This window comes from Triplophysa dalaica, chromosome 16 (genome assembly GCF_015846415.1).
Source record: "Triplophysa dalaica isolate WHDGS20190420 chromosome 16, ASM1584641v1, whole genome shotgun sequence".
NCBI lineage: Eukaryota > Metazoa > Chordata > Actinopteri > Cypriniformes > Nemacheilidae > Triplophysa > Triplophysa dalaica.
The window spans coordinates 9,082,486-9,108,849 of NC_079557.1; the positions used below are offsets into that span (position 1 = coordinate 9,082,486).

At 38.8% G+C, this 26,364-nt stretch overlaps 1 protein-coding gene across 5 annotated transcripts in view; it reads right to left on the reverse strand.

Moving 5' to 3' along the window:
- Positions 1-26,364, reverse strand: part of pcdh1b (protocadherin 1b) — a 146,471-nt gene that overhangs the window by 18,575 nt on the left and 101,532 nt on the right. Inside the window, exons 5-6 of one of the 5 annotated variants that reach the window (XR_008909317.1) lie at positions 3,428-11,539; positions 1,510-2,734 (exon numbers count right to left, since the gene is read on the reverse strand). The exons of 2 other annotated variants lie outside the window; for them this stretch is intronic. Coding sequence is in view for 2 of the 3 variants with exons in the window: in XM_056770261.1 (XP_056626239.1) it covers positions 2,679-2,734 (56 nt within the window). In the remaining variant the exon portion in view is untranslated. Of the gene's footprint in view, positions 1-1,509; positions 11,540-26,364 lie in introns of those variants that run through there. 2 more of the 5 variants (XM_056770261.1, XM_056770262.1) reach the window with 2 other exon arrangements.

Sequence of the window (26,364 nt, forward strand, 5' to 3'; positions counted from 1 at the left end):
TTTTGGTAAAGTAAAACCGATTAGGGCTGCAGGGCATCGGGGAACAGAATGTCGTTGTTTTCTTGTTAAGATGACAAATGTATTATACACATTTCATCAAAAGGAAAAAGAACAAGGAGCTCGGATTAGATCCATTTTAGCGTCGTCTGCGGATGAGCTGTACCTCTGGTGGACAATGTTATTTATCATGGTGTTAATTAGGCCTGCAAGTTAGGATTTAATTAAATTCAGTGGCGCCTTCAGTTTAAAATGTCTTCAGTCGCTCTCAACAAGCTTTCTGACATTACTGCTGTCTCTCATTGCCCACACACATAGAGATATTCATTCAGGGACACATATGTGCAGACTGCAGCATACACATACTTTAAAGAAGGGTGTGTGTGTAAGGTGCGAGTAGAAAAACAAACACATTTCTTTCATGTCATCAAGCTCTTTCAGTGAGTGCCTGAATTAGAATGTGAAAATAGAGTTTCGGGTGGGATGTTATTTGTGACTGCTACTTCACCCACTCAATGCAAACACACACATGGAATTTTTAATTGACTTTTATATAGCAAGCCGATGATATTCTTTATTCACAACCCCTGAACCTTATCATCAAAATAAGTTTTGTACATTTTTATATTTTATTAGAGAGATTATTTATTATCTATTAATAAGTTTTCCTCACAGGGTTGTTGTCAGGGAACATTTTAGGTTGTACACCTTGCACCCTTGTCTTCCATTTCTCCTAATGATCCACTCGATATTGCTTTGGGCTATAAATGCCACTCAGATAGAAGTCTAACTGTAACAATAGCTGTTGATATTTCTACACAGTGTAAATGTCAGATTCCCAATCTGTCTTGTTTACCACCTTAGTGATTTGCAAATATTTGGAGTGTTTTCTTTTGTTGGAGTTGTCTGTGAGAAAGAAAATAAGATGGCTGCTCTGCGTCAACAGACACTACGAGTGGAAAAAAAAAGTTATCTGTTATGAACTATTGTTTTTATTAGCTCTTGCTTGTTTTGCTGTTATCATATTTGACCATAGCCTAGTACCATAGTACAGGGTAATAGCATTTTTTTTTTTTGCTTTTTTACACAGTACCCAGGTCAATAATACCCAAATGCAATGTAAGATGAAAATGATAATCTTGCAGTACTGTGGTATATCTAAAAATAGCACATTTTACTCAACGTCATCACACTTGTTAAAAGAGAAAGCGCTCAACGTTTCATTTAAAAACAGCTGCAATCGTGCATTAAAAGTACAGACACAGCAACCGGATGTTGATAAGTCCATTTATTGTACTAAAAATGGCTGATTACAAAGTACATTCACATGAACAGCACTTTCCGCTAGACTGTCTGCGTAGCTGACAGAATCTCTATCACTGGCTTAATGTAAGTAAATGACCCATGACATTAATCTAGCTTCCTCTCTACAGTTTTTGTAATCACTGTCTCAGACACACAGAAGAAAAATTCCTTACGAGTTCATAAAATATATACATAAGGGACATACTGTCAGGTAAATGTGCCATATATTTATATATGTTTGATAAATATCATTCAATATCAGCTAGTTACATATCTACATTATTCACATAAACACTTCCTCAGTTCCTCGTGTGTATTTGGTGTCTGTGTAACACTGTGGCACAGTCATTGAATGGTGTGAGGCGAAGAGGTCAATGCTTTCAGAGAAAGAGAGAGAGAGAGAGGCAGGAAATGGAGTCTGTTATGTTACAGTCACCCAATCTAATTAACAAACACTGAAACTCTATGGCACTGAGCTCCATTTGGGTTCACGAGCACACACATCTGCGGAGGCCAAAACTGAGATAATGTTCTCATCTAAGCGTCGTTTCCATTCTCCCCTCTATTTACTAAGTCTTTTGGAGGGGATACAAGAATAAAAAAGTGCAAAGTGTGGTTTAATTCAGTCTTTTCTCTCATTTTTGTATAAAACATTCCCTCCTTTTTATGAGTGAGTTGAAAAATACTGCCACTGTATTTGATAATAAGTCAGAGTGCATTAAAGATGAGCTTTTAAGTACTCTTATGTGAGTTTTAGGAGAAGTGAATGGGTCTGCTTGTGGTAGAGAGAGGGAGACAAAGAGAAGAAAATGAAGGAGAGGGCAGATGAGAAAGGAGAGAGAATGAAAAAAGAGGAGGAACAGAAGAAAGACATACCTACCAAAAACCTGGATGATTACAATGTTAACAAGCCTCCAATTGGGTTGAAAACAGATGGGAGAAGATAGGAACGTACTAGTCCATACAAAAGTGTTCATAGCAAAGGGGAGAAATGCACAGCTGAGGCAAAAATGACGATATCATAAATCCATTAGTTAGAGTAGATCCAACTCCAAACAGTATCCTTAGATGAGAGATATCCACTCCCAAAAAGCTACGGAAAAAAATATAAAAACGCCAAGGTGGGTTGACAAACATCAGCGAATAGACGCCCACGTCCATTGAAAAGACAATTTTCAGTCTGCTTTTCCTCTCCCGAGTCTGTCCACTGGTTTTCTCATTGCTTATGTGCAACAAAAGGTAGTTATATATATTTCAGAGATGAGGAGATATGTGTTATCGCAATCTTTGACAAGAGGCAAGCTCTGTCCTACTTCAGCAGAGCAAAAAGGAAAAAGTACGCTTAGGAGAAAAACATTTTGAAAAAAGAAGAATGTTTAAGGCAGTCTTTTTTGGCCGGCCCCCTTCTCTTGGTCAACGCCCGTTACAGCACCTACAAGAGGATAGATACGACTTACTACTCACTTACTGGAACGCAACACATTCCATGCAAAATATCTTTTTGAAAAAGTAAATTGGAAATAATAGTGCATTAAAAGGATTAGTTGACCCAAAAACTTTTTACACTCAGAACGACCAAAGCCATGTGATAGATTATCATTCCGTTGAACACAAATAGAGAACTGTAAGACTTGTGCTGGTTGCTCTTTCAAGCATCAGGATCAAGGATGCCAAAACAATATAAAACACTTATACAGTATGATTTAAATCAGTATTCACTTAAATTTTGTTCATTGCAATTGCATGGAAAAAAGTAACCAGCATAATTCTTCAAAATCTCTCCTTTTGTGTTACATGGATGAAATGATGTCATACAGCTTTGGGTTGACATGATTTGTTTTGGGTGAACCTTTCCTTTAAAACATATTTGGACGAATGTGTGTCAACAAACATAAGAGCCAGGGGGCAAGACCAAAAAATTATTCTATCTAGTCAGGATTAGAGCTTTTATGTTTATTTGGCAATCTTACATTTAATTATTGCATTTATATTACTGCTGTGATCATTCAAAAAAGAAAAAATATTCTTAACAAGGCTTCAAGTGATGCACACAGAGCATGTTCAAAACTTTCTGAAGTATATACAGTGTTTTGCAAAGTTCATTTATGGATTGGTTAGTACAAACCTGCTCCCCTTAGACCACACATACACTGCGCTACACAGATGGCCGTGTCGTGGTTGTGTTCTCTCGTGCTGTTGTCCATAATAATACACAGCACCCTAGCCCAATCAGGTCCAGGAACAAAAAATGACAAAAATAAAAAAGTCCCCAAGAAGTTTCCATGCAGTCCCAGTCACCATTGCCAAGATATGCTGTTCTGTCTTGTTGCGATACACCTGTTGTTACACAAATAGAGCAAGAGCGACTACAATATTTTTCCACTACCATTCCTGCTGGCCCACGCTGCTTTTACAGCCAACGGCTGATCCAGAGGTCTCTTACGATGTTAGGACACAGACTCCGCACACAGTAGGCACAGCTTGCCTACCGGGTGCAGATCAGCAGGAGAAATGCAACTGACATTTCATCTCATCAGTAGGCAATGAGGCACTGCACGGTAACAGTTTCAGCCACTGCTTCACTGTACCCACTGACACAAACACCAGCTGCTGCAATCTGTCCAGAGACCAGTGCTCGCCTTACGGATTCTGTGTGTCACTAATACAGACACGGACTTTTTATCACTGCATTAAATGCAACGAGCTGGCTTTGTATTCAGGGCTGCTTGCCTGCTGAGCCATCGTTTCTGACACGCAGGTGTAAGGTGCGGAAATTATGCGTATAAACTGTACGTCATTATCATAGATTGAGTGTGATATAAAATATACAGACTTAGTTTTACAGAGAACTGGGTGATGTTTTACGCCTCTAGTGGCACTGAATGGAATTGCACCCACATTATTAGTAGTGCCCCATATTGCTGTGTTGAGCAGGTCAAGCAAACAACATGTTGATTAATTTAGTTGTCTGTTTAAATTAAGAATGGACAGGGGAAAATATTTGTAGGAACACGTTTACATATTTAAATCACTAATTTATTTTGGGCAGGGGTGCCATTTTATTGTTATGTTAACTATAACCTATGGATTCGATCCCACAACTCCAACACCATAACTCGCAATGCACAAATACACATTTAAAGTCGTATTATACGAAAAAGATAATTGTATGGTTGAACACAAAGATTCCATTATAATGAATACGAGGTGTGTTTCATGTGCACATGTATACACGCAGTCAGTGGTTTACGACTTAGGGTGCATCCAACACGACTTTTAGTGGCCTCGCTCAAGCTGTTTTCTCAGATCTAATCACTGAGACAAGAGCCCCCCCAATCCCGGCCCTCACCTCTGCCACCTCGACATCTGTCGGAGTGTGTGTATGCAGGCCCGCGAGTGTGTCGGGCAGCATCTGGGACTAATGAGGCTCAGCCTGCCACTGCACCCGTTTAGCACCTTCCCACAAGCACCTGCGTCAGAGGTTACCTCCTAACGTGATGCGTTATTGTTGTTTGTGCCACATAAGCCCTCCGCCTCCACCTTTATCCATGCTTCCCCAAGCGACTCTCACCTTTAAAATGAAGTTTGATTCTGCAAATGGAGCACCCGAAAGTCACCTCAGCCGCACAGTTATTCTTCAGTTATCAAAGATGCTACTGGGCACAAACTGACAACTGCTAGATTGTCAAGAAACGCACAGGACAGGAGGGTATGAGTAATATGGTATTGATATTATAGTTCCTTGCTTATTCTATTCTATTCCTTGCTTGATTGCTTGATTGCTTGATTGACCGGATGACCGACTGACCGATCGATTGATGTTTTGATGTTCACAGATGCGGGAAAATGCTACAATGAGAGAGAGAAAGGAGGGATGGATCTAAAAAGAAAAAAAATGTAGTAGGTAAAAACCATAAAAAGTTGCTAAATAAATTACGATTTAAAATTATATGATGTTATTATAATAATAATATATTATATAATTTGATTATAACAAAATTGGTGTATAATCAAATATATGACGATTTTTTTTCAGAACTTATTTATGTTGTTCATAACCATGTTTCATCTATTTCTAGATATTTTTGGGGACTTTGATGCATAAATATCCATTAAAAAGGCAAACCTGCATTATAAAGACTTTTTTATTTTTATTAAATGCTATTTTTACTAAAACTAGTGGAAACTAGAGATGGCAGATACTTTATAACTGAGTTACAAGTCAATTGGCAAGTTTGATTTACACGCCAAAACCAATCCTTCCTTGCCTTTGGCGCGTAGCGGGTGTTAATTCTAGACCTTGGCAAGAACACACACCTCAGTTTACCTCTAGTTGCAATAATCTATATACAAGCTCAGCAGGGGCTTGTTAAATAAATATGACATCTTCATAAATACAAGGTTCTGAAAACATAAAAGATCAAAATAAAATTTGCACCTCTTCAAAAGCCCACAAATCAAGGAATATTAGTAGCCCTGACCTTCAAACTATGTTCTGATTGTGACACATGGAGATAATCAAGTAAAGGCAGTGCAGTGTTGACATGCTCACCGGGAGACTGCATTTGTTTATATAATTATGTATTAATTATGTATTATTTATTAAGAATGATCTTGCTTGCTCTATAAACACCATGCACTGGGCTGTGTTTTACCTTTCTGTGATTTTCTTATTTGCTCCTTTAAAGCTGCTTTGGAACAATGCACATTGTGAAAAGCGCTTAATAAATAAACTTGAATTGAATAAAAAAATATCTCAAACTTTCAACCAGAAAAAAAGGTAAAAAGTGTGTTGCACCAGATGGCCACAGTGAGTGGGAGTGTGACTTCTGTCTGGCTGATCGAGATGCGTTTCTCTGTTGTTAGCACTTTAAATAATTGTGCTGAGGCTAGTGATTATTTGCATAAACACCATTTAAACATAGCTCAAGAGCTCTAATCCGACACCAAACAGCGTGAAAAGAGAGATAGGGAATAAATTGAGAAGAGGACGAGTGAGCGTGCAAGACAGAGCGAGATGGCTCAATGATTTGAGTTCTATCTGTGGAGCATACAGAAAAACAAAGCAAAGAAAATACAGGAGATAAAATCTCCCTCTACGTATATTTATTAATGTTTTGCATCCGCTTTTCTTCACGTAGTTGGCAAACCAATAGTTCTGTATGATCCTCACTAACACGACAAAGCTGTCTGTCAAATAACGCAATAATGACAAGGGGTTGGCCCTTATTCTATCTCTGAACGAGGATAAACGCTTCACTGGCGTCTGCCGACAAATGTGATCATATTCAGACTGACGCTTCATTGTTTGTTGATGTCTTTGTTTATCTATTTCTCCATTCGTCTATTTTCCTATGGCCATTATTCACGCCGTCCAACAATCATAAGCGCGGCGCTCATCAGACAGCTGTAAATTATACTGTCTCTTGTCTAACTACGTGACAACAAAGTGCGAGTCTCCCAACATCTCCACATCCTCTGCTTGGTATCAGCAGCTGAATGACTAACGGTGATTTATGGCGGCAGAAGTGACATGGCAACATTAAATTTATAAGACAACGATGCACTGATTTATATAGTCCATGTCAATAGACTAAAGTCCATTGTTTGAAAACTGAACCGATATGGTTGGTTATCGTTGGTTTGATACCATTACAGCTCTTTTTATTTTCTATGCCATTGAAGGTGAGGGCGAGATAATCAAGGGTGTAATTTAACTTCCTGACCTTGTATTGATTCAGACAGGTGTTGTAGCAGAAAACACATGTTGAAAGTCTTTTTTTGTCCAAGCATACAGGTACTCTACACTGCATAGCACATTATTTTCCATATTGTGAAAAATACGATTCTGTTATAGACATTTAGAGTACATTATAATCACGGCAAGTTTGAGAGTCGTCCGCACAGGTAGTGCTGGTTATTATCTCCACACAGTGAGACAAATCAGCATGATTGCATGTGTGTGCGTGTGCATGTGCCAGAGGCCCAGCATGGGGCATTTAAGTACACAGAGGGTACCTGGTATCAGTGGGATAGAATGTAACAGCGTATGCATGTGTGTGTGTCAGTATTAATATGAACAAGGCTGGGCTTGACTGCCAGAACCCAGGGAGGGTGCCGGAGAGAGGGGAGTCACCCTTGGCACCACACAGGGCACAGCAGCTGTTGTGGCGACCTGTCTGTCAGTCATGGTTGAGCTTTTTCTCTTTGGTCAAACTCAGATATTTCTTCACTTAAAGGAAGAACAGATTTTGATCAAATAAAAAGAACTAATCAGGTTTCATTTCTATTACAACCAAAACACTGATACTTATAAAGTTTTGTCAAATGTTTGTGTAGTTTGTAGACAGGTGTATTGAAGCGTAATGTGAAGTGAGGCATGTTTAAAGATTTGTTTTGTGATGTGATGTGTTTATTGGGTGTCATTTTCAAGCGTGCTGTTTTAAAAAAAGCAAATCTGTGAAACTGTGAAACTGCTATTTAATTGTGTGTATATAGGATACACAAAATGCGAGCTGTAATTATCCTTAACAAGACAAAACAATCCTGACAATTCCTTCCAAAAATGTCACTTCCATCGCAAAATGCTATCAACCTCAATACTGTACAAAACTAAATGATGTGGTGGAAATGTTATTACGGTGGCATTTTATTTTCTAAAAGTCCCTGAGGCGAAAAGTTCCCAAAATCTTTCAAATGACAATAAAAGCCTCATAAACCCTATAGAGCATCATCATAAAGTACTGATATGAGATACAGGGTGGCCTGCTTGAGATTGCGCATCAATTCTTCATCCATGAGTGCTCAGCTGTAACAACCATGATGTCAGAGGATCCATCCAGCACCGAGACAAAAGCACCGTGAGTGACTGTTTAGACTTCCAGACGGCATTGACAAAAAGAAGGGAAAAAATCTGTAACTGTCGCAGCGTCGGATCTGAAAGAGACGTGTCTGACTTCTTAGACTTTGCAGACCGCTGGAGTGTTTCGTGCTTTTCTTCTTTCATTCCTTCTGCGCTTCCTGCCTTGGATTTTTCAGACGACAGCTCACTCATCAGTTACAATAAAGGCAAGGTTGTCTAATAGTGTGACCAACTTAGTCTCCATGCCAACGTATGACTATTAATCCTCTTAGCTAGCGCTGGGCCTCTTCATCTCTCATGTTTTTTCCCTGTACCTTGCTCTCATCTTCTCGCTGTGATTTTTTCTATCTCTTTTTCCACACTAGCCAGCTTGTGTGGTGCGTATACCACAACTCTCTGGAATACTTGATTCTGGTAGGTCAGTTGAAGTATTGGCAGTCACATATTTTTATAATTTACGTTAAAAATTAATAATCTGAATAAAAATGTTCCATTTAGTAGATACAAATTATACAAAAGATTTCAATCATGCAGCTCAGCCAAGATTTTACTACTAGTAAACTCTACTAGTTGTATAATGTACAGTAATGACTCACTAAACACAATCACACTGGAATTTGTAAATATTTCACAAGGTGGCGAATTCGTATGAATTTGAACAATATTATTTGTATGTTTTAGTACGAATTGCTTTCATTGTCAGTGAAATTAGGTTTATGGGTAAGGTTAGGGAAGGGGCTTCAATTTAGCTTATTTCTAATACACTTGTGTATGATTCACATTGTATGAATTTATCTACAAATTAGCCGACTTGAATACTAGTTATGAATACCTGTAAAATCAGGCTAGGATTAGGAGTGTTTTCCAAAGCTATTTGATTTTTTAAAAACTACCTATTGAAATGTTTTTCTCTTGTAAAAATACAACAAAAAAAAACATTTTCCTCAAAGAAGAATCCACATTTAGACACATAGATGTTCGGTATCAAAAGCCCAGGAAGGGTTTCAGTGATTCTACAGATCTGCAGGTGGACGACTGTTTCCTTCCTGTGACTGATTTCTACTTAGATCTCAGACTTGAAAAAAACATTCTTTGATCATGGAGAAAAGAGAGAAAGACAGCGAGACGCAGCTAATTGCTTGTTGATGGAGATAAAATCGCCGTCTTTCACGCGAACTAGCGCCGGTCATTAAACTGACATGCTCGCGTTCTGTTGCTTCTCGTTAAAACAAATGTTTACAGTGAAGACCGCTGTCAGATACAGAGTACACACCTGGTTAGACCCCAATTAGATCTTGAAAGCTTTGATCCACTTGTTTATTTATTTTCCATTTCCTATGGTTAGGCCCAGTAAATTGATTAAATGGTGTGAAATGGGATTGTTAGAGTGAAGCATGGGTTGATCTACTATGTCAGGTATATTTTTTCACAAATCAAAGCGTCAGTTAGACATAAACTACGGTTTTACTCTTTCGACTACTACTAGCTCTCCCAAGTACAATTCCTCCAGATGAGCGGACGGGCTCCATTGACAGTAACTGACCCGTAATGTGTATTTCCTCCCCCTAAGGAGCGTCGCCGTGGCTATACGCACATGCGCCCATACACTCTTCAGCCTGCGAGGATTATGGGACCTCTCCACAATCAACAGCTTCTTTCCACAGTATGAGCACAACTCCCTATGCCCAGGGCAAGATCAGACCCCTCTGTTCCTCTGAGAGGCAGTGTGAGTGCGTTTGTGTGTGTAATAAAGCACGGAAAAATAAGAGAGAGCACATGATTGAGACACCCCTCTGTTTTCAAATCTGCTGTAAGCTTGCCGAATAAACGTTACTCAGTCATTCATTGTCAGCGCCCTCGTTGGCCACCACTTTGTCTAGAAACTTTATCTATGTTGTACAAAAAGCCTATTACATATGCAGATTTGTATTGGATCAGCGCAGTATAATCATTCTCCTGGAAACAAATAGAGATGAAAAGGATAGAATTGATCTTTCCCGTGACCTCCTAAAGAGAGGAGGCCTCAGACTATTAGCAGGCCGTTTGCAGCATAAATTATGCTGTATTAAGCTGTGAAGTTCAGCTGGTGTGAAAGAGAGAGGGAAATGCAGAAAGATAAGAGAGAAAAAGAGAATTTTGTGAGGCATGACAGTGAGCGATATTAAAGATAGCCAGACACCGGTCAGCATGGCCACTACTGACCACTGAGAAGTAACCAACACAGTGCTTTACAGACAGAGGGGGGGTTCGACCCTCAGCCTCGTTAAAAAGACGTTTAGAGGTAGTTGATATTGTCTTCCTGTGGATCGCAGACCTCAAAGCCATATTCTAGGATGGAACACTTATATGGAAAAATGCAGTGTGTATCCCTTTTCTTTAACCAGTGAGTGGTCTTCAATCACAACTCAACTTGGAATACAGACAAGTACAGCTATTTTCATATATAACAGCAAACACAGTTTCCCCCCCCCCAAAAAAAAATAGACACAAGATAAATCGACACAAGATTAATCAACACAATCTCAAGGGACTTTGTAACTATTTTACAAGGTGGCTAATTTGTATGATCTGCTTCCACAACTGTGATGTTAGGTTAAGGAGTGGGGTTAGGTGAGAGGCTTTAGCATGGCGTTTTCTATGTTTTTGTAAGATTCACGTCGCATGAATTCATACTAATTAGCCACTGCGTAAAATAGTAGAGATCAGGTTGGAAAAATGCGAAACAATTTCAAGTGGCTGGATCAAAAACAAGCTTTCTTTGTTGTTCTGATGTTTTTCATGTTTTTCTGATGCTGACATTTTCTAGTCTTGATTTGCACCAATTAGCACCAGGAAAGTACAAGACCACAGCTATTCCCTTCACCAACCAGAACTGACAAAACAGCACATGGGAGAGATCGGAAAACAGACCACCATAAAATCTTGTAGCCAGAAGGCTAACGCAGCACCACCATGTGACAGCATCATTGATTATAATGAGAGCCATCTATTTATGGTACATCATGTCGCACCGTGTCACATTGCTCACTTTTTGTGTAAACGGGGTGTAGTAATTAAAATAAAGTGAATTTGAAATGAAGTAAGAGAAAGACAGAAATGAGAGAATAAGACAAATTTTGTGTTTTGCAGCAGTTCTGTAAACAGAACTGTTCTGTTTGTCTCGTGATGTTGTAGAGGACGGGAGACACTGCAAGCTTTTGCCCATTCTGACCCATTTGTATCATGCAGCTACAGGCGGTGCTGTAATGGTGATGCATGAAGCCTCCAGTGGGAACTCTGAAATGGCCTTTGGTGACAGCTTTGATTGACAGCATGAGTGAATGTCCAACATGCTGCACTCTGGAGAGAATGTCTACAGGGCATGGTGCGCTGGTCCTGAAACATACAAATGCATGAGGGGTTCATAACACCAGCCTTTTGATGAAAGGCAGAAGGATGGGCTGGAATGATAAAATAGAGGGAAAACTAAAGCAAACGAATCAAAAGTAACAAAAAACTATGAGTTCGGCTTTAGGAATTTGCACTGAAAATCAAAGGACTGAAATCACGAAATCATGCATTCATTTTACAATGAATGTCATAGACCAAACCATGAAGATAATGGCATGTAGCAACCTCTCCACATTGACAGCTGCCTTGAATGGTCAAAAACATTGACTTAAAAGGCCTAAATATTACATCAAAACATGTAGGAAATGTCTTCTCATCCTCTCCATATTTTGCATTACTTATCATACACAATTATACGGTTTCTTGTATTTAACAAATCGCAATTAGTTTTATTTGTTTTCTGTGACCAGATCAAAACAGACCTGTAATCTTATTATTCATGAAGCAGATGCTTAAACCAACGCGACTTACAAATTAAAAAGCATTTAAATTTAATTTATGGAGCAAACAATAACCATAGTCTACACAGCTATGTTAACATGTAAAAATTCAGTTGAGACGCGGGAAAAATGAACAACATGTTATTATTTTGTAAAAATTCAATAAGGTTGTGTTTTTTGCATTAGCTAAGATGAACTAACAAGGAACGAGACATCTACAGTATACTGTTTATTAATGCAAGTCGTTTTAATTTCAGCATTTGCTTATACATTTTTTAATTTAACATACATTAACAAGAATAAATAAATGCTAAAAAACTATATTGCTCATTATTGAAGAAGAAACAAATACAACCCAATTTTTAGTATATAAAAACTAAACAAAATAAAAATTCATGTTAGACTGTGGATAACTCTATATATCCAGCCACTAAATAAATAAACAAAAAACCCTGTGTGACGGGCATTTTTATCTGTCTTTCTTTATTTTGCACATCCTCAGGATTTGGGACTGGCCGGACTATAGCCCCCTGCATGCAGCCAAGACTTAGCCCAATGAATTTGAGCAGCTGGACTCCGATCAAACCATCTGAACTATGAGTGAGTTACATCCCAACCATGCATTTAAAATAATAAAACCAGTAGAGTAACAGATTTCTGTGCATTTCATAAATCATTCTGTAAAATTCAAAAAGAAACCCAAAGCTTTCCATGTAGCTTTCATGTGTCAACCTTTTTGTTTACTTATTCCTATTCATCTATTTGATGACTTATTTATTTGTTTGGAGGGGCTATAGGAGTCCCAATCTGTTGCCTGTATAATCCTAATCTTCCATTCAATAATCAGTGGTCTTTCTGGTGGATACAGGGGTGGCTATGCTCTGCCTTTGATGGGATTATGTAGCGCTCGCAGAAGGATCCAGACACACAGGAGCGGGCAAACAAAAGATGAGCGCAGTAAGTCCCCTTATCCACTCATTCTCTAAGTGGATTTGATGGGCGGCCATCGCACCGTTGTGCCTTTTTTCTCCATCTGTCGCTACATCTATTAAAGAGAATGATGGTGACCTGCCACAGGTGCAAACGACGCTCTAAAAATCGTTCCTTATACGCGACATCATCCCGTTGACTGACTGTTTTAGTGCGACAGACTCCTTGATGGAGTCGTACAGCAACATGTAAGAGCTCTTTGACTTTGCTTATAGCTTGAGGCATCTAAAAGAGCTTGAATCTGTGTGTTTATTCTTTCCCTGTTTATTTCTTACCTAAAGCTATGAAGGTGCGCCAAAACATGCTCACTAATCCGTGGTTGACAAAAGGCTGAAACATCCTGACCTACATTTAAATGTTTGAGCAAGAAGTTTCAATATAATGAATGGATTTTAACCGAATGTAGAACTAAGGGACATTTTGCTCAGTTTTGTCTGTGATCTTGCTTGTCTATAAAAGCGTTTGCTATTCACACAAGGGGATTTTCGCGAACAAGTTTGGTAAGCTGTTGTTTTGCTGCATGTTGCTAGTCTTTCTTTAAAAAAAGACTGGGAAATGCTGTTACCGTATACAGTGTACATCAGCTTTTATCAAGATTGAAATTAGATGGCATCTGTTATGGCTTTACGTATGGGAAGAGATACTATTGCTCTTCATGTTTAAAGATACAGTAACACAAGCACAGTATTGGTTAGGTTTGTGTATTTTTTAGCATTCTTGTGCTAAAATATTAAACTATGTATAAATATTTAATATTTCCTACGCACAGTAAAACCCCCGTACACTCTTTGTCTTTTTTCTTTGTCTCACACACACATTGACACTTCCACCAAATATATAGCATTCAGAAAAAGTGACACGGTGAGCATAATCGCCTGAGGTGAAAAATGACTTAAAAAACAGCACTCATCCCGAGGAAAGAAACAGAAATCAATAGCCACAGATGGTCTTACATCAGAATCAAATATCTCACTTCTTAAGATTCTGTCTCAACCTTTCTCTCTCAGCCTCGAAATGCCCAGAGCTACAGAGCTGAGACATAGAGGGGAGGGTGACAAAAGGAAAACACAGGCATCACATACAAACATATACTTTCATGCTTTTAGGCAACTTTCACTGAATTTTCTTTCAATGTCGGACAATTGCACAACTTGTTTGTCTAGTTTGTTGAAGAACAGGTAATTCATTGAAGGTCAAAGGTCAATCGGCACAAAGAAGCATTCCTGTGGCTAAGTGGTTATAGCATAGCTTTAGCAACCCAAGGTCACGGGTTCGATACCAAGGATTGCACATACTTAAAAAAACAAATGCATAGTATAATGCAATGTCTACTAAATGCATAAATGTAAATCTTATTTCAATGTCAGACAATTGCAGAACTAGTTTTATCAGTTTGGTGAAGAACAGATATTTCATTTTATTTTCATTTTAATTGAACTTCAATCGTTGCAAAGAAACATGGGATGGAAGTAATGAAAATAATTTATTAGAAATGTTGCTAGTGCAATAGTCGACTGGAATGTAAAATAAATGATATAATTTTATTGAACCAGAAGAACCATGTGAATGTCTCCAAGACGCTCAAAGAAACCACCTTGCAAAGCTGCAGTACTGTGAAAAATTGTAGATACTTAACGCTGATTTTATTCTTAAACCTGTATTTCCATTTTTGGTGATTTTAATTTAAAAATAAATATTTATAAATAAAAATCTTTATTATTCGTCACGCATTATGTTTGTTATTGGGTTTTGCAAATACCTAACCAATAAAACGTTTTAAAAAGTGCCTGCCAACACAGTACTAACAATTTTAAAATTCAGTGTTTTTTCCATTTCCTGGAAAAGTGAATTTGGAGCTACAAAGTTTTAGATGGACATTATGTTAAAACTCAGTGTAGTAGGGATGCTTTTGAAAATAGTCTGCAACATGCATAAATTTAAATAATATACAATTTTGCGCTATTTCTGATGTCACTTATTGGATAAGAAATGTCTGTGACCATGTGGCACCTCCTTTTCTCACAGAAGTACATAAAACGCTCTTTTGAACATGTTTAAATCATGCTGGGATAACATGATCACGTGTTTTACACAAACCTGTGGTGTTCATGCCAGCTCTAATGCATGCTGTCATTATAGAAAATGCCAAATTCTGAAGCTCATTTCAATATTCCCTCAAGAAAGACCTCTAAGCAAGATATTAGTTTGCACTGTCTCCTTCCTTGAAAATCTAATTAATGCATTGAAAACAGCAGGCACTAAATAGCAGCCACTGTACTCCCACAACACACAAATTAAACCACCATAAGATCTAACTTATCTGTTTAAAGTCTGTTGCCTCTAAATAAACCCATAAAAGTCTTAAACTTCTGGTTCTGCTACTGTAAGTGATTGACACACAAAACCCCACAACCTGCCAAAAAAAAAAAGATAAAACCTCAGCAGAAAACAGACTCAGTGTGTCGCGTGGGAGTGTGTGTGTGTCTATCTCAGGAAATAAGAGCTGGGAGATATTCCAGGAAGTTTTTCTGCTCAGCCGGCACAGTTGCTCAATAAAAGCTGCTGTGTGCATAAGCGGCTTGTACTGTCGAGCGTATTTTAATGAGCTCTATCCTTCTCTCCCTGACTGTTGCATGCTGGGATTACCTTTTAGGGTCACGTCCGTCCTAATCCCATCAGCGCCACATGGCTCAAAAACTAACAACCCACCGCTGACCTCCGCAGGTAGACCTGATACTGCAAGCCCTTGGCTTCATCGTTGTTGAAATTTCCTCACCTATAAATATGCCATGTATTCTCTAACCCAACCTTTGCTGACTTTTTAGAAGTTCTAAAGTTCTAGTTTCTCCTCAGTTGAGAAACTGGGCTCTGACTGTTTTGACTGATATCTACAGCACCTTACCGGGATGCTTGTGATTCTCAAGTGCATTGCAGCAGGTAAAAGCACCGAACGTACATGCATTATAGATGTAAACCGGGACGGTATGATACAAGACAATGGAGGAAGTGAGCGTGAAGAGAGATACGGTGAACTGTTTAGGCGAAACGGAGGTGTTAAAATTCTTCCCATAAAGACCAGATGAAGATCACAGGAGAGATACATATGTCTGACTGCACAAATCTGTCTGTCCTTTTATTACCTAGGGTGTTTGAGATGCAAGGTTGAAGTGCACGGTTAAACACTTTTTTAACGAGTCAACCTAAACCCATTGCTCCATGCGCACACACAACCATCATGCAAAACCAACTGACAGACAGTTGGTCCGATGTATTCTGTCATACACCCACCCATCACTTCATTTCTGTCTTTGTCCTTCAGTTTCACACACTGTTAGGAACACTGGTTCCATGATGATTTGAGCCAATTACAATAGCTGTATACCATCCATCCATCCATCTGTACAATAATTCAAGTAAAAGAGGAGTCTCTGAAATGTTAATAATTGATCTTTATGTCAAACGTTTTTCATTTCGACTGGTTTTGATTTCAATGTTTTCCTGTAGCACTCTTTAATATTGCTATACAAAAGCCAAATATACTGTGCGATACTGTACTATGTTTGGTTTTTAAGTCAAATGCATACACAGTATACTATACATTGTGTCAATGTAAAGACTCTATCATGCCAATAAAGCTGTTCTATTCTTGAATCTACAGGCTGTTTTGTCCAAATACAGTAACCACACTTTTTTAGATCACGTATAGTTATTCAATTGACCAGTACCGGCTTTGATATTTTTGGACTCGTATTCAGAATATTCAGAATAAATTACATCAAATACACTCACAGGCACAATAACTAAAGCACACAGGTAGGGCAGGTATGATGAAGTCACTAAGTTCTGAAAGGGTCTCTCCACACCACATCACTGTATATATTAAGAATATTTCCATATATCGGTATATTTCAAGGTTGTAAAACACTTTCTGACATTCAAAAGCGCAAAAACATTATATACATTTACATTTAGCAGACGATTTTATCCAAAGCAACTTTGCATTGTATTACATTGCAATATCCTATACATTTATACATGTCCCTGGGATTTAACGCAATGCTCTAACCACTGAGCTACAGGAAAGCATATATCCTTGCCAATATGGAACTATTAAAATTGCCACCCAATCTATCATCTGTCTGTCAATTGTCCATTCAGTCTAAAAGTGTGAAAAGTGTGCTAATCTTGATCCAAATCAGATGTTTGTGATTTCCCCCCTAACTGTTTTTGCAAGACAAAGCTGTCTTTTTAACAGTCTTCTTTTCCGCAAGTACAAAAACTGTTTTCCTTCAAACAGAGCGTTGCTCGCTCTCAATATACAGTAAGCTGTTCGCTGTAACTTTACACATAAACTTTCGCACTAACTCTGAGAAATAACCTTATAATCAATGCCGCCTCAAAGAGAGGAAAAATGGGTAAAACCGCAGAAAGTCAAGCTGAGCAGGCTAATAATGGCGCCACTCCAAAAGTAGACTGTAAATCAACGTTAAATCAATGCTTAATCAATGTTTTCCTCCCCTGCTGATTATCAGCCTCTCAATGCATTACTAACCACTAGACGCTTGGTAAATGCTGACTCTAGCAAAGTACCAGCAGAAGATCCACTTCATGGCGGAGTAGAGGGTCACTGGTTTAACATAGAAGGGATTGTCACTCTAACCTTTCTCACTTTAACCTGCTAAACAAGTGGATTATGAGTAGCTTCGACTAAGCTTAAAGGCAACTAAGAGCTCAAACCCAACGCCTGGAGTAAAATCCAATCTGACCTAAAGAATTAAACACACTCAAGTCTATCGGCTGCAGGAATGTTGCAGGACAACAAGACACTTTGCAGTTGGACTACAAATGTCTAATACAAAATCACCAAATGATTATAATTCTGAGAAATGTTATACAAGTATAGCTGCACTACCATTTAAGCCTCCAGTCAATACTGTACTATAATAACCTCATTGAGTTCCCTTCAGTGCTGTTGCTTTGTATGCAAATGATTTAGATAGACTAAAAACTTTAACTCATTTGTCCTCTCATTCTCTTCGCTATAATACCACCTTCTGTCACAATTTTTCTCGCAGACATTTTGCTGTTTTCCCTACTTTACATTCTGTTTATACTGTGCTAAGCCTGCGCATCGTTCTTGTGTTCCTTTCCAGTCATTCATCACTTCCTACTGTTTATCTTTTCTTTACTCATTTACTATCTCTTCATCTCTTCGTACTCAGAACACGATACATCATCAACCAGACTTTTGCCACGATAACAACTCTCTAGTCATCGATGGGGAATTCACTTAGAATAAATTGCACCCTCTGATAGTGTCGTTCATTTGCATGTTCTCGCCATGGTTTTAGCACCTGGACGTTTTTAACACGTTCAGAAGCAAACGCAATAAGTGGAGGAGGTAAGAGAGAGAAAGCTGGTTTTGGTTCATCACAAAGCAAGAGTAATAGTCCTGTAACACATAAGTCATAGGTCTTCATGTCAACTGAAAGATGAGAAAGCGATAAAAAAGGAAACAGAGGATGGAGAAGCAGATCACATTCTGAGTCCTACACAGGAAATTGATTTCGACCCCTGTAGTCACAAGGACTTTGCATGTGAAGAGTGCGTGTGCATTTGTGTGTTTTGGCAAAAATAGTGGCAGTGGGATGGGTCAAACAAACATGTCCGGTTTCTACTTGATGGGTCTCTTATCGTGACATCCAAGAACGCCATGGCTAAAATGACAACCTCTAAGCTGTGATAAGACTTGACTTCCTTTTCGAAACTACTAGCATCACTTAAATCCTGTGGAGTAAACCGTATTTTAAAAAACGTCCTCAACACTTTTTTAAACACCAGCGCCGGCGTCTTTTTCTGCGAGGGAGGTGATTGGTCAAGCAGGTTCAAGCTGGAAACAATAAAATGGCACCTGAAATGCCAGTTAGAGCATAGTTTTGTTTAAATGTACATTGAACTTTCACTTTCAATAACTTTTGATTGCATTTCTATCGAGAAATTAGTATTATAGTTTTTAAATATGTGATAAGTTGCAAATACGCTCTCTGTTTATAATTCAAATAGACTTCCGTTACACTGTCTATCTGTTTCTCTGGGCTGCCTTTTTGCACAGACGCAGCCTCTGAAGTCAGCTGCTGTTATTTGTATTCAAACGCGGCCAGCATTTTTTTGTACTAAAATAGAGCTTTTGTCAACTTTTTCTTGTCAAAAAGACGTCAAGTGTGTGCATGGCCTAACTGTGCAGAAGTAATGTCCAAAAATGCCAAGATTCCAAAGGCGAAGAAATGCAACCCAAACATGTTTAATCCTTTAAATCCTTTTTAAAGATGGTTCTTGCCAAATGTTTACCAGCTTATATCAGGTACACTAAGAATAAGGTGCTTCAAAGGGTTATTCGATGCCATAGAAGAACCTTTTGGAACCTTTAACATCTGAAGAACCTTTCTGTTTTACAAAAGGTTCTTTGTGGCGAAAAAAGGTTCTTCAGATTATAAGAAAGAAAGAAAAAAGAGATGGTTCTTAAAAATGTACCTTATACCTTACCTATATACCTAACCTTCAGGATCCTTTGACTGAATGGTTCTTTGTGGAACCAAAAATGGTTCTTCTATGGCATCGCTGTGAATCTCATTTTAAACACCTTTAATTTTAAGAGTGTAGTGACCAGTTTGAAAGTTTCCTGCAGTGCATCCTCTATTTTCATCCCTGCTTTTGCTTTTCTGCTAACAATTAGCATTCAGAATTAATCTACCATGTAAAGACTTACAAACACCATCCCACATTTAATCAACTTCCTCATTCAGTTTCGCTCCTACAACCTGGACAGCATGAGGCTAAAAGTGTTAAAGCTGCCGAATTGAATTCCTATTTCATTCAATGAACACAGATATGTCTTAACCGTAATGTACTTGATAGGCTGAAGCTTTTCAAAACTTGGCGAGGAAAGGAAGCATCTTGACTCCGCTTAGAAATTAAGAAAAATAGTTATTTGATTAAGTAAAATGCACTTCTGTACATGTAAAATTTTTCTGCTGGGGACTTAAAAAAGTATTCAATTACCTGCTCAATCAAGCCCAATTTACCACTAGGAAAACACACACAGAATCCAGTGGCATTGAACCTAACCTTTAACACAAAAATGAGACACAGAGTGTGTGTGTAAGAAAGAGGGAGAGAAAGGCTTCACACCAAGAGTGAGTATTGATCTAGAATCTATAGTCGCCGGGTGAGGCTGGGTTCAAGCGTAAGAGCTCTTCATATCTGGAGACAGCTTACTACCCACTGAGACACCATGGCATTAGGTATAGACGGCATGGGGCATTCCATAAGTACACCTGTCATTATTGGTGTGTGTGACAGTTAGGTAAGTGGGCAGCACAGCTTCAGGCACACCCCCGCAGCTCACAGCCCCCCCATCTCACAGCCTCCCCATCCACTAGGGCCCCGTTGCCTTGGCAACGCTGGCTGAGAACCCCAGCAGCACAAGAGATATACAACAAGCCATATCCTACCACAGGGAAGTACTTTAGTGCGTGTCTGTATGCGAGCGTGCATATGTGTGCCTGTGTGCGTCAGGCTAGTCCTTAGAGATCCATCTTGGCCGCTTCATCCCCCAAAGCTGATGGAAATCAACAACAACAATATCCATCAGATTACTATCTGCCATTCTCTTGAGAAACTGAAAACCTGGCAACAGTGCCAAACACAGTAGTGGCTAACTCTCTAAGGGCCCAATGGCCGTGATGTGCTGGTCACAGACCTGGCAACCGCTGGTTAACTCTGTGGACCAGACACCAAGGGATGTTACCTGTCGAACTGGCTGTAAATCTGGCGAAAGAGGCAGGTGCCCCATCCCTCAGCGCTGGGGAAGATAAATGTAAAGTAGCGAAACTGCCCCTGAGGGGCAAAATGATACAAACACAAACTCCATCAGATTACAGCTGCACACACGGAGAGCTTGCCGAAACTCCTCTCCAATTCTGCTGAAAGCAAACGCTTCTCGGAATTTGATTCCAGCACCTCCAGCATCTACGAAGAGGAGGGAGCAATTCGCCGGACTCATCCGCTGTGAAAATCTCTCCGACCCTCCGAAGCGAATAAATTATTCATAGCTCATTTTTGGTTAATCAAACAAATTAAATTAAATAACTTCTATTTTCTAATTCAAACACTGGGGAAGAGGAAGATTTCATATTTCGGCTCATATGCAAGAAGGGACGTTTGAAACGCCATCATAATCCATATAGTGCTAATGTTACTTCTAGAGACCTTCACATATTCGTCTCAAATTCCTTCATTCAGACTGCCGGAACTTAAAACCCAGAGAGCCTTTTAAAGGTCCAGTCCCATATATTATAGCCACTGTGCTTCTGGTTACTTAAGCTAGCCGCAGATATGCGATACTAAGATTTCCCTGATCAAATACGATTAAGGTGGTTATTCTCTCTGTGGTGCTCTTCTTGAGGGGAATCAGCCCTCGGCTTATAAACCGGAATGACAAAGCAGTACGGAAGCAGGCAGGAAAAGAGCTGAGTGTGGTTAAAGGGGGTTCGGAAGTGAGAAACAGAATAAGGAGATCGGAAGTGCGAGAGAGATGCTATGGATTTTACAATGCATCTTATTTCATTCGTTTTACGTTCTCTCTTTGCGTGAATGTTTTTGTACATTTTCTTCTTGTAATTCAACATTCTTTTACCTAACCTGGTATTTTTGTTGTCCCATTGTTTTGCATTGTAACTGTAATGAATATATATAATTTCATGTGTAGGCCAGAAAAGAAAGATGATGGATGGATGGAGAAAGAGAGACAGAGAGAGAGAGATAGACAGACAGACAGATAGGTTCTTTGATGCCATAGAAGACACTTTTCGTTCCAAAAAGAACTGTTAACATCTGAAAAAACTTTCTGTTTCATAAAAGGTTCTTTGCGGTGAACAAAGGTAATAAAAAGATAATAAAAGATTATAAAACAAGTAAGAAAGAGATGGTTCTTTAAAGAATTGTTCCTTGTGGAACCAAACATGGTTCTTCAATGGCATCGCTGTAAAGAACCTTTTAAGCACCTTTATTTTTAAGAGTGAAGATGAAAGAAAGAAAGAAAGAAAGAAAGAAAGAAAGAAATGGAATGAATGGACGGTCAGATGTACGAACGAAAATGAACGAACAAATTAACAAAAAAGAAAGAAAAAAAAGAAAGAAAGTAAAAGAAAGAAAGTAAAAAGTCCTGATGTGAATCCACATCACATTCGCTAATAAGATGAGTTACATCATGCTCACTTAATGCCCATAGCCATTAACCACAATGGCTGTATTCCCAGAATCATTTGCTTTTAACAAACCCCCTATCTAGTTATCTGAGATTATGTATTGTATATAGCCTAGTTGTTTTGTCAGTTTCGATAGAGGCATAGCATGGGATGGTGAAGTCCCGCTCACTGACTCGGAAGTGTGTGTGTTTGGCAGGCCCTTTACAGGCTGTGTGCTCAATTACACGCTGACATAACGGGGATGTACAATTACAGCGTGACACTGCGTTCACTCTAGTGCACCTGTCAGACAGCCTGGCAAGGGACGACCCAGGGATCCTCAGATGATGAAGAGGCAGGGGTGGCCACGCACACCTCCCCACACACATGCCACACATACACGCACACATACTCCAGCACCTTTAATACTTTCACATTCACGGCCCCATTTTCCTTCAGTGCCACATCTCCCTCCCACCCTCTCACTCTCTTTGCAGGAAAACTGCAGTGCTCAGCACTCCAGTCCTTGTTGTGATGCAGTAGTGGAGCTCCTGTCTGCCAGCTTTGCTCCAATTTACAACAGCAGCCCACAATGCACTGCTCTGGACGACGCAAGAAAGCAACCACACCTTTCTGTCCTTCACACAGCTCTCGCTCACTACTATAGAACAGCACAGCCAAATAACACAAAATAACTGCACTCCCGAAATAAACCCCTCCATGAATCTTGCGTCACTATCTACGTCCTTGCTGGTTTTCTGTTGCTTTTCCAGGCTCATTTCTACAAGCACATACTGTATCTTTAAAGTTGCACTCAGCAACACTTTCCAATACATTCCAACCAGCATTTCAGGTGAAGTGTGTAATTTCTTCACTAGTGGCTCCAAATGGAATTTTGAAAATGACTGTTATTTTTCTCAAAAAGGTCTCAAAAGTACTCTTCCCTTCTGCCATTGGTTTGATACATGGGCAGTGCTGCCTTAAACTCACACTACTGGTTGAAACAAACAAACAATGTCAAAAAATAAAACATTGTAATTTGATTTGTTTTGTGTATAACATGAATATACCAATAATACAATTTTTTTTAATAATAATAAAAAGTTAATTGTAATAACAATAAAAATAGTTGTTATTATTATCATTAATAATAGTAATGATAATCATAATAATGATTATTATTAACATTGTTGGGGAACCTACTTTGAAACTGTAGTTAGATAAGATACAAGGAACTCATCAATAAAAGTAGTTAATTTACAGCTTAATTACCCATTTGAAAAAGTAGTTAGCTACACTACAAGTTGCTATAAAATAGTAGCTAGCTACATTGAAACTACTTTGATTTTAGAGTTTCATTGTATATAAAGAAAAACTGAATTATTGTTAACGAAAAATATTTTAAGAAAACAATGTAATACAATACAGTTATGATTTCATAATCATGATGTTTTATTTTGTAAATGTATTATTATTATTATTAGGCAACGGCTATTTGCACTAAGTATAAATAGTAATAGATGTAATTTACGCTAAGTGAAAATAGCGACAGATGCTATTTACACTAAGTTTAAATAGCAGTAGGTTCTGTTTACACTGCTATTTAAAATAGCAGCATTTCTTAGCGAAACCGAAAATAGCTGTATTTTCTTTGGATTAAGTAGAAATAGTTGTTAGTACTTATAAAATAGTGATAGAAAAGATGTTAGTATTTCTAATACTAGTTCAGTATTGTTGTGCATTAAACATTATGCAATAATAACAGATTGTAAATCATTATATTTATAAAAATTATGGCAATTTATTGAGATATTAAAGCCCTACACCTACCCCTAACCTTGCCCTAAACTTTATGAATATTAAAATTAATTTTAAGTCTTACATCAATTTTTATTGAAAATAAATGCCTTTATGTGATTGAAAAAGGTAAAAGAACGTTTTCAGCAAGATATGGAATAGAACCCGCGTCTCCAGTGCCAAACCTATAAAGACTTTACACCTCTCGCCACTGGAGTCTCTGTTTCAAATGGCGTCGTTCTTACACTTTCTCCATTTCAATCACATATTGATGGACGGAGCTAGTGGAATTCGTTTCTGCCAACAAGGTGGGCTATTTGTAAAAAAAAACATTGCTTGGCATATTCACAATGGTTCGTGCAATTGAATTGTATCTACCTACAATCCAGTGGCGGGGGGGGATAATTGGGAAAACTGTTGAAAACAATCGTTGTGATTTCATGTTGTGACCCTAGCTTAGACACACTTGGCCTTTTCGGAAACTTTTCAGAAAAACAAAACTTCATAATGGACTGCGCTTCACAAGAAGCCATTTATCGCTCATATTTAATAATATCCTTCCCCTGCCATCTTAAAAAGCTTCGTTATTGTTTGAAAGTACGTCTAGCGATGGTGCTAATGATCTTGTTGGCATCCTTTGTCAGCTCTCTGAGCCGGGACTGGTGGTGGCTATGAGGATAGAAAGAGAGCAGGGCTCTGTGGGGGAGATCACCCACTTTCCCTCAGCGCAAGCCTTTCATCTAGAATCTATAGCAAAACAGCACAGCTAATTAAGAAGAACTAAGGAATGTCCAAAACAGACACACACCACTCCCGAGTTTTACCCCCTCAAGGGGACGACATGATAAATTCAGCATGGAGGCAAAATGTTCCGCGTAACTTCAAAAATCCAAGGAAATCCAAGCTGTGTGTGCGTGTTTGTGTAGAGGCTCAACTGTGGTTCACTGCTGCTCACTTTATTATATAATTTGAGGAGGCATTAGATCTACTTCCATAGTCCACTGGGCTTTCACGCGTTTCCCACAATTCCAATTAAGTCGTGCATGTATGTGTGATTTGCCGTGCTATGTGTGTGTGACTGTAAGAGTGTGTGCACTTGTGTGTGTTCTCGGTTGAGGTTGAGCAGGACGAGATGACCTATAGCCAGAATGCACAACGGTTGCTCATTTCTGTGAAGACCCCAAGCTGCCCCGCAAGCCCCTGTCACAGTGGAGACATGACTGATGATCACAGTCACACTCATCACTATGAAGGGGAAAACTGAGTGAGAAAGACAGAGAAAGTTGAAGAATCAAGCACAGAGAGAGAGTTTTAGGCATGGTCTACATGTCACTGTGTACATGGTAAGTACTGTACGTCACGAAGAAAACTTTCGAGCGGGGACAGGAAGTGAATTAAATAGGAAGTGAGAGTGTGGGAAACAATTTGAAAACATCCAAGCACATCTGTTTTTGATTAATTTAGACACAACCAATGTTTATCTTGCTTTTCTTTACTGTTTTCTCCCATGCATCCTTCCTTCAACGATCCCAAGGCCAAGAGGTGGTCAGTGGGTAAAACCTCCTCATAGAGTTTATAGAGAGAAATGAAGACTGTGGTAAAAACACATTAGGGCATGCTTCCTGAGCAAACCATACTCATCCTCTGGAGCCGCTCCCTAAATTCAAACGCCTGCCTTTAAATCACTATTCCCTCAGAGTACCAATAATGCGGCTTTACCATTCACAACAAATTATGCAAAAGGTGTCTTGGTGCATATTTCTGGGAACGCATGTGATCAATAACTCCTGTTTTGAAGGTTATGCTAGCGTTTTGTGTTTATTAAATGTTCATTTTTTACGGTTGGATGTTTTAGATAACATAAATATGAGAGCAATTGTGGGCAGAGGGAGGAGTGAATGATTCAGAATAGTTGGTGTCTGTGTGATCGTTAAAAGAAAACCACATAAAGTCCATAATTAAAGGATGTCTGATGCAGCCATAATCATAAACGCATTACCCCAGTCTATGAATAAGGATTTATGTTGAATATAAATGTTGCACACATTAATGCACGTTTCTTTTTAAACACTGTTTAAATGTGGACTGGAGACTGAATTCCCTGTCTCTCAAATCAAAATTGTTGCATTTATGTTTACCATAACAAAGTCTTTAGGAAACTTGTCAACAGTACAAATGTTCTTTTGGTTAGTTAGACGCATTAAAAACAACTCACATATGGTTCGGTACGCCCAAATATCTTTTTTTTTCCTCCTTCAAGCTGATTGGATGGTATGGGACAGATTGAATGTTGCCGTTATGTCGATGGCTTGTTTGCTCATTTGAGACAAATGATTGC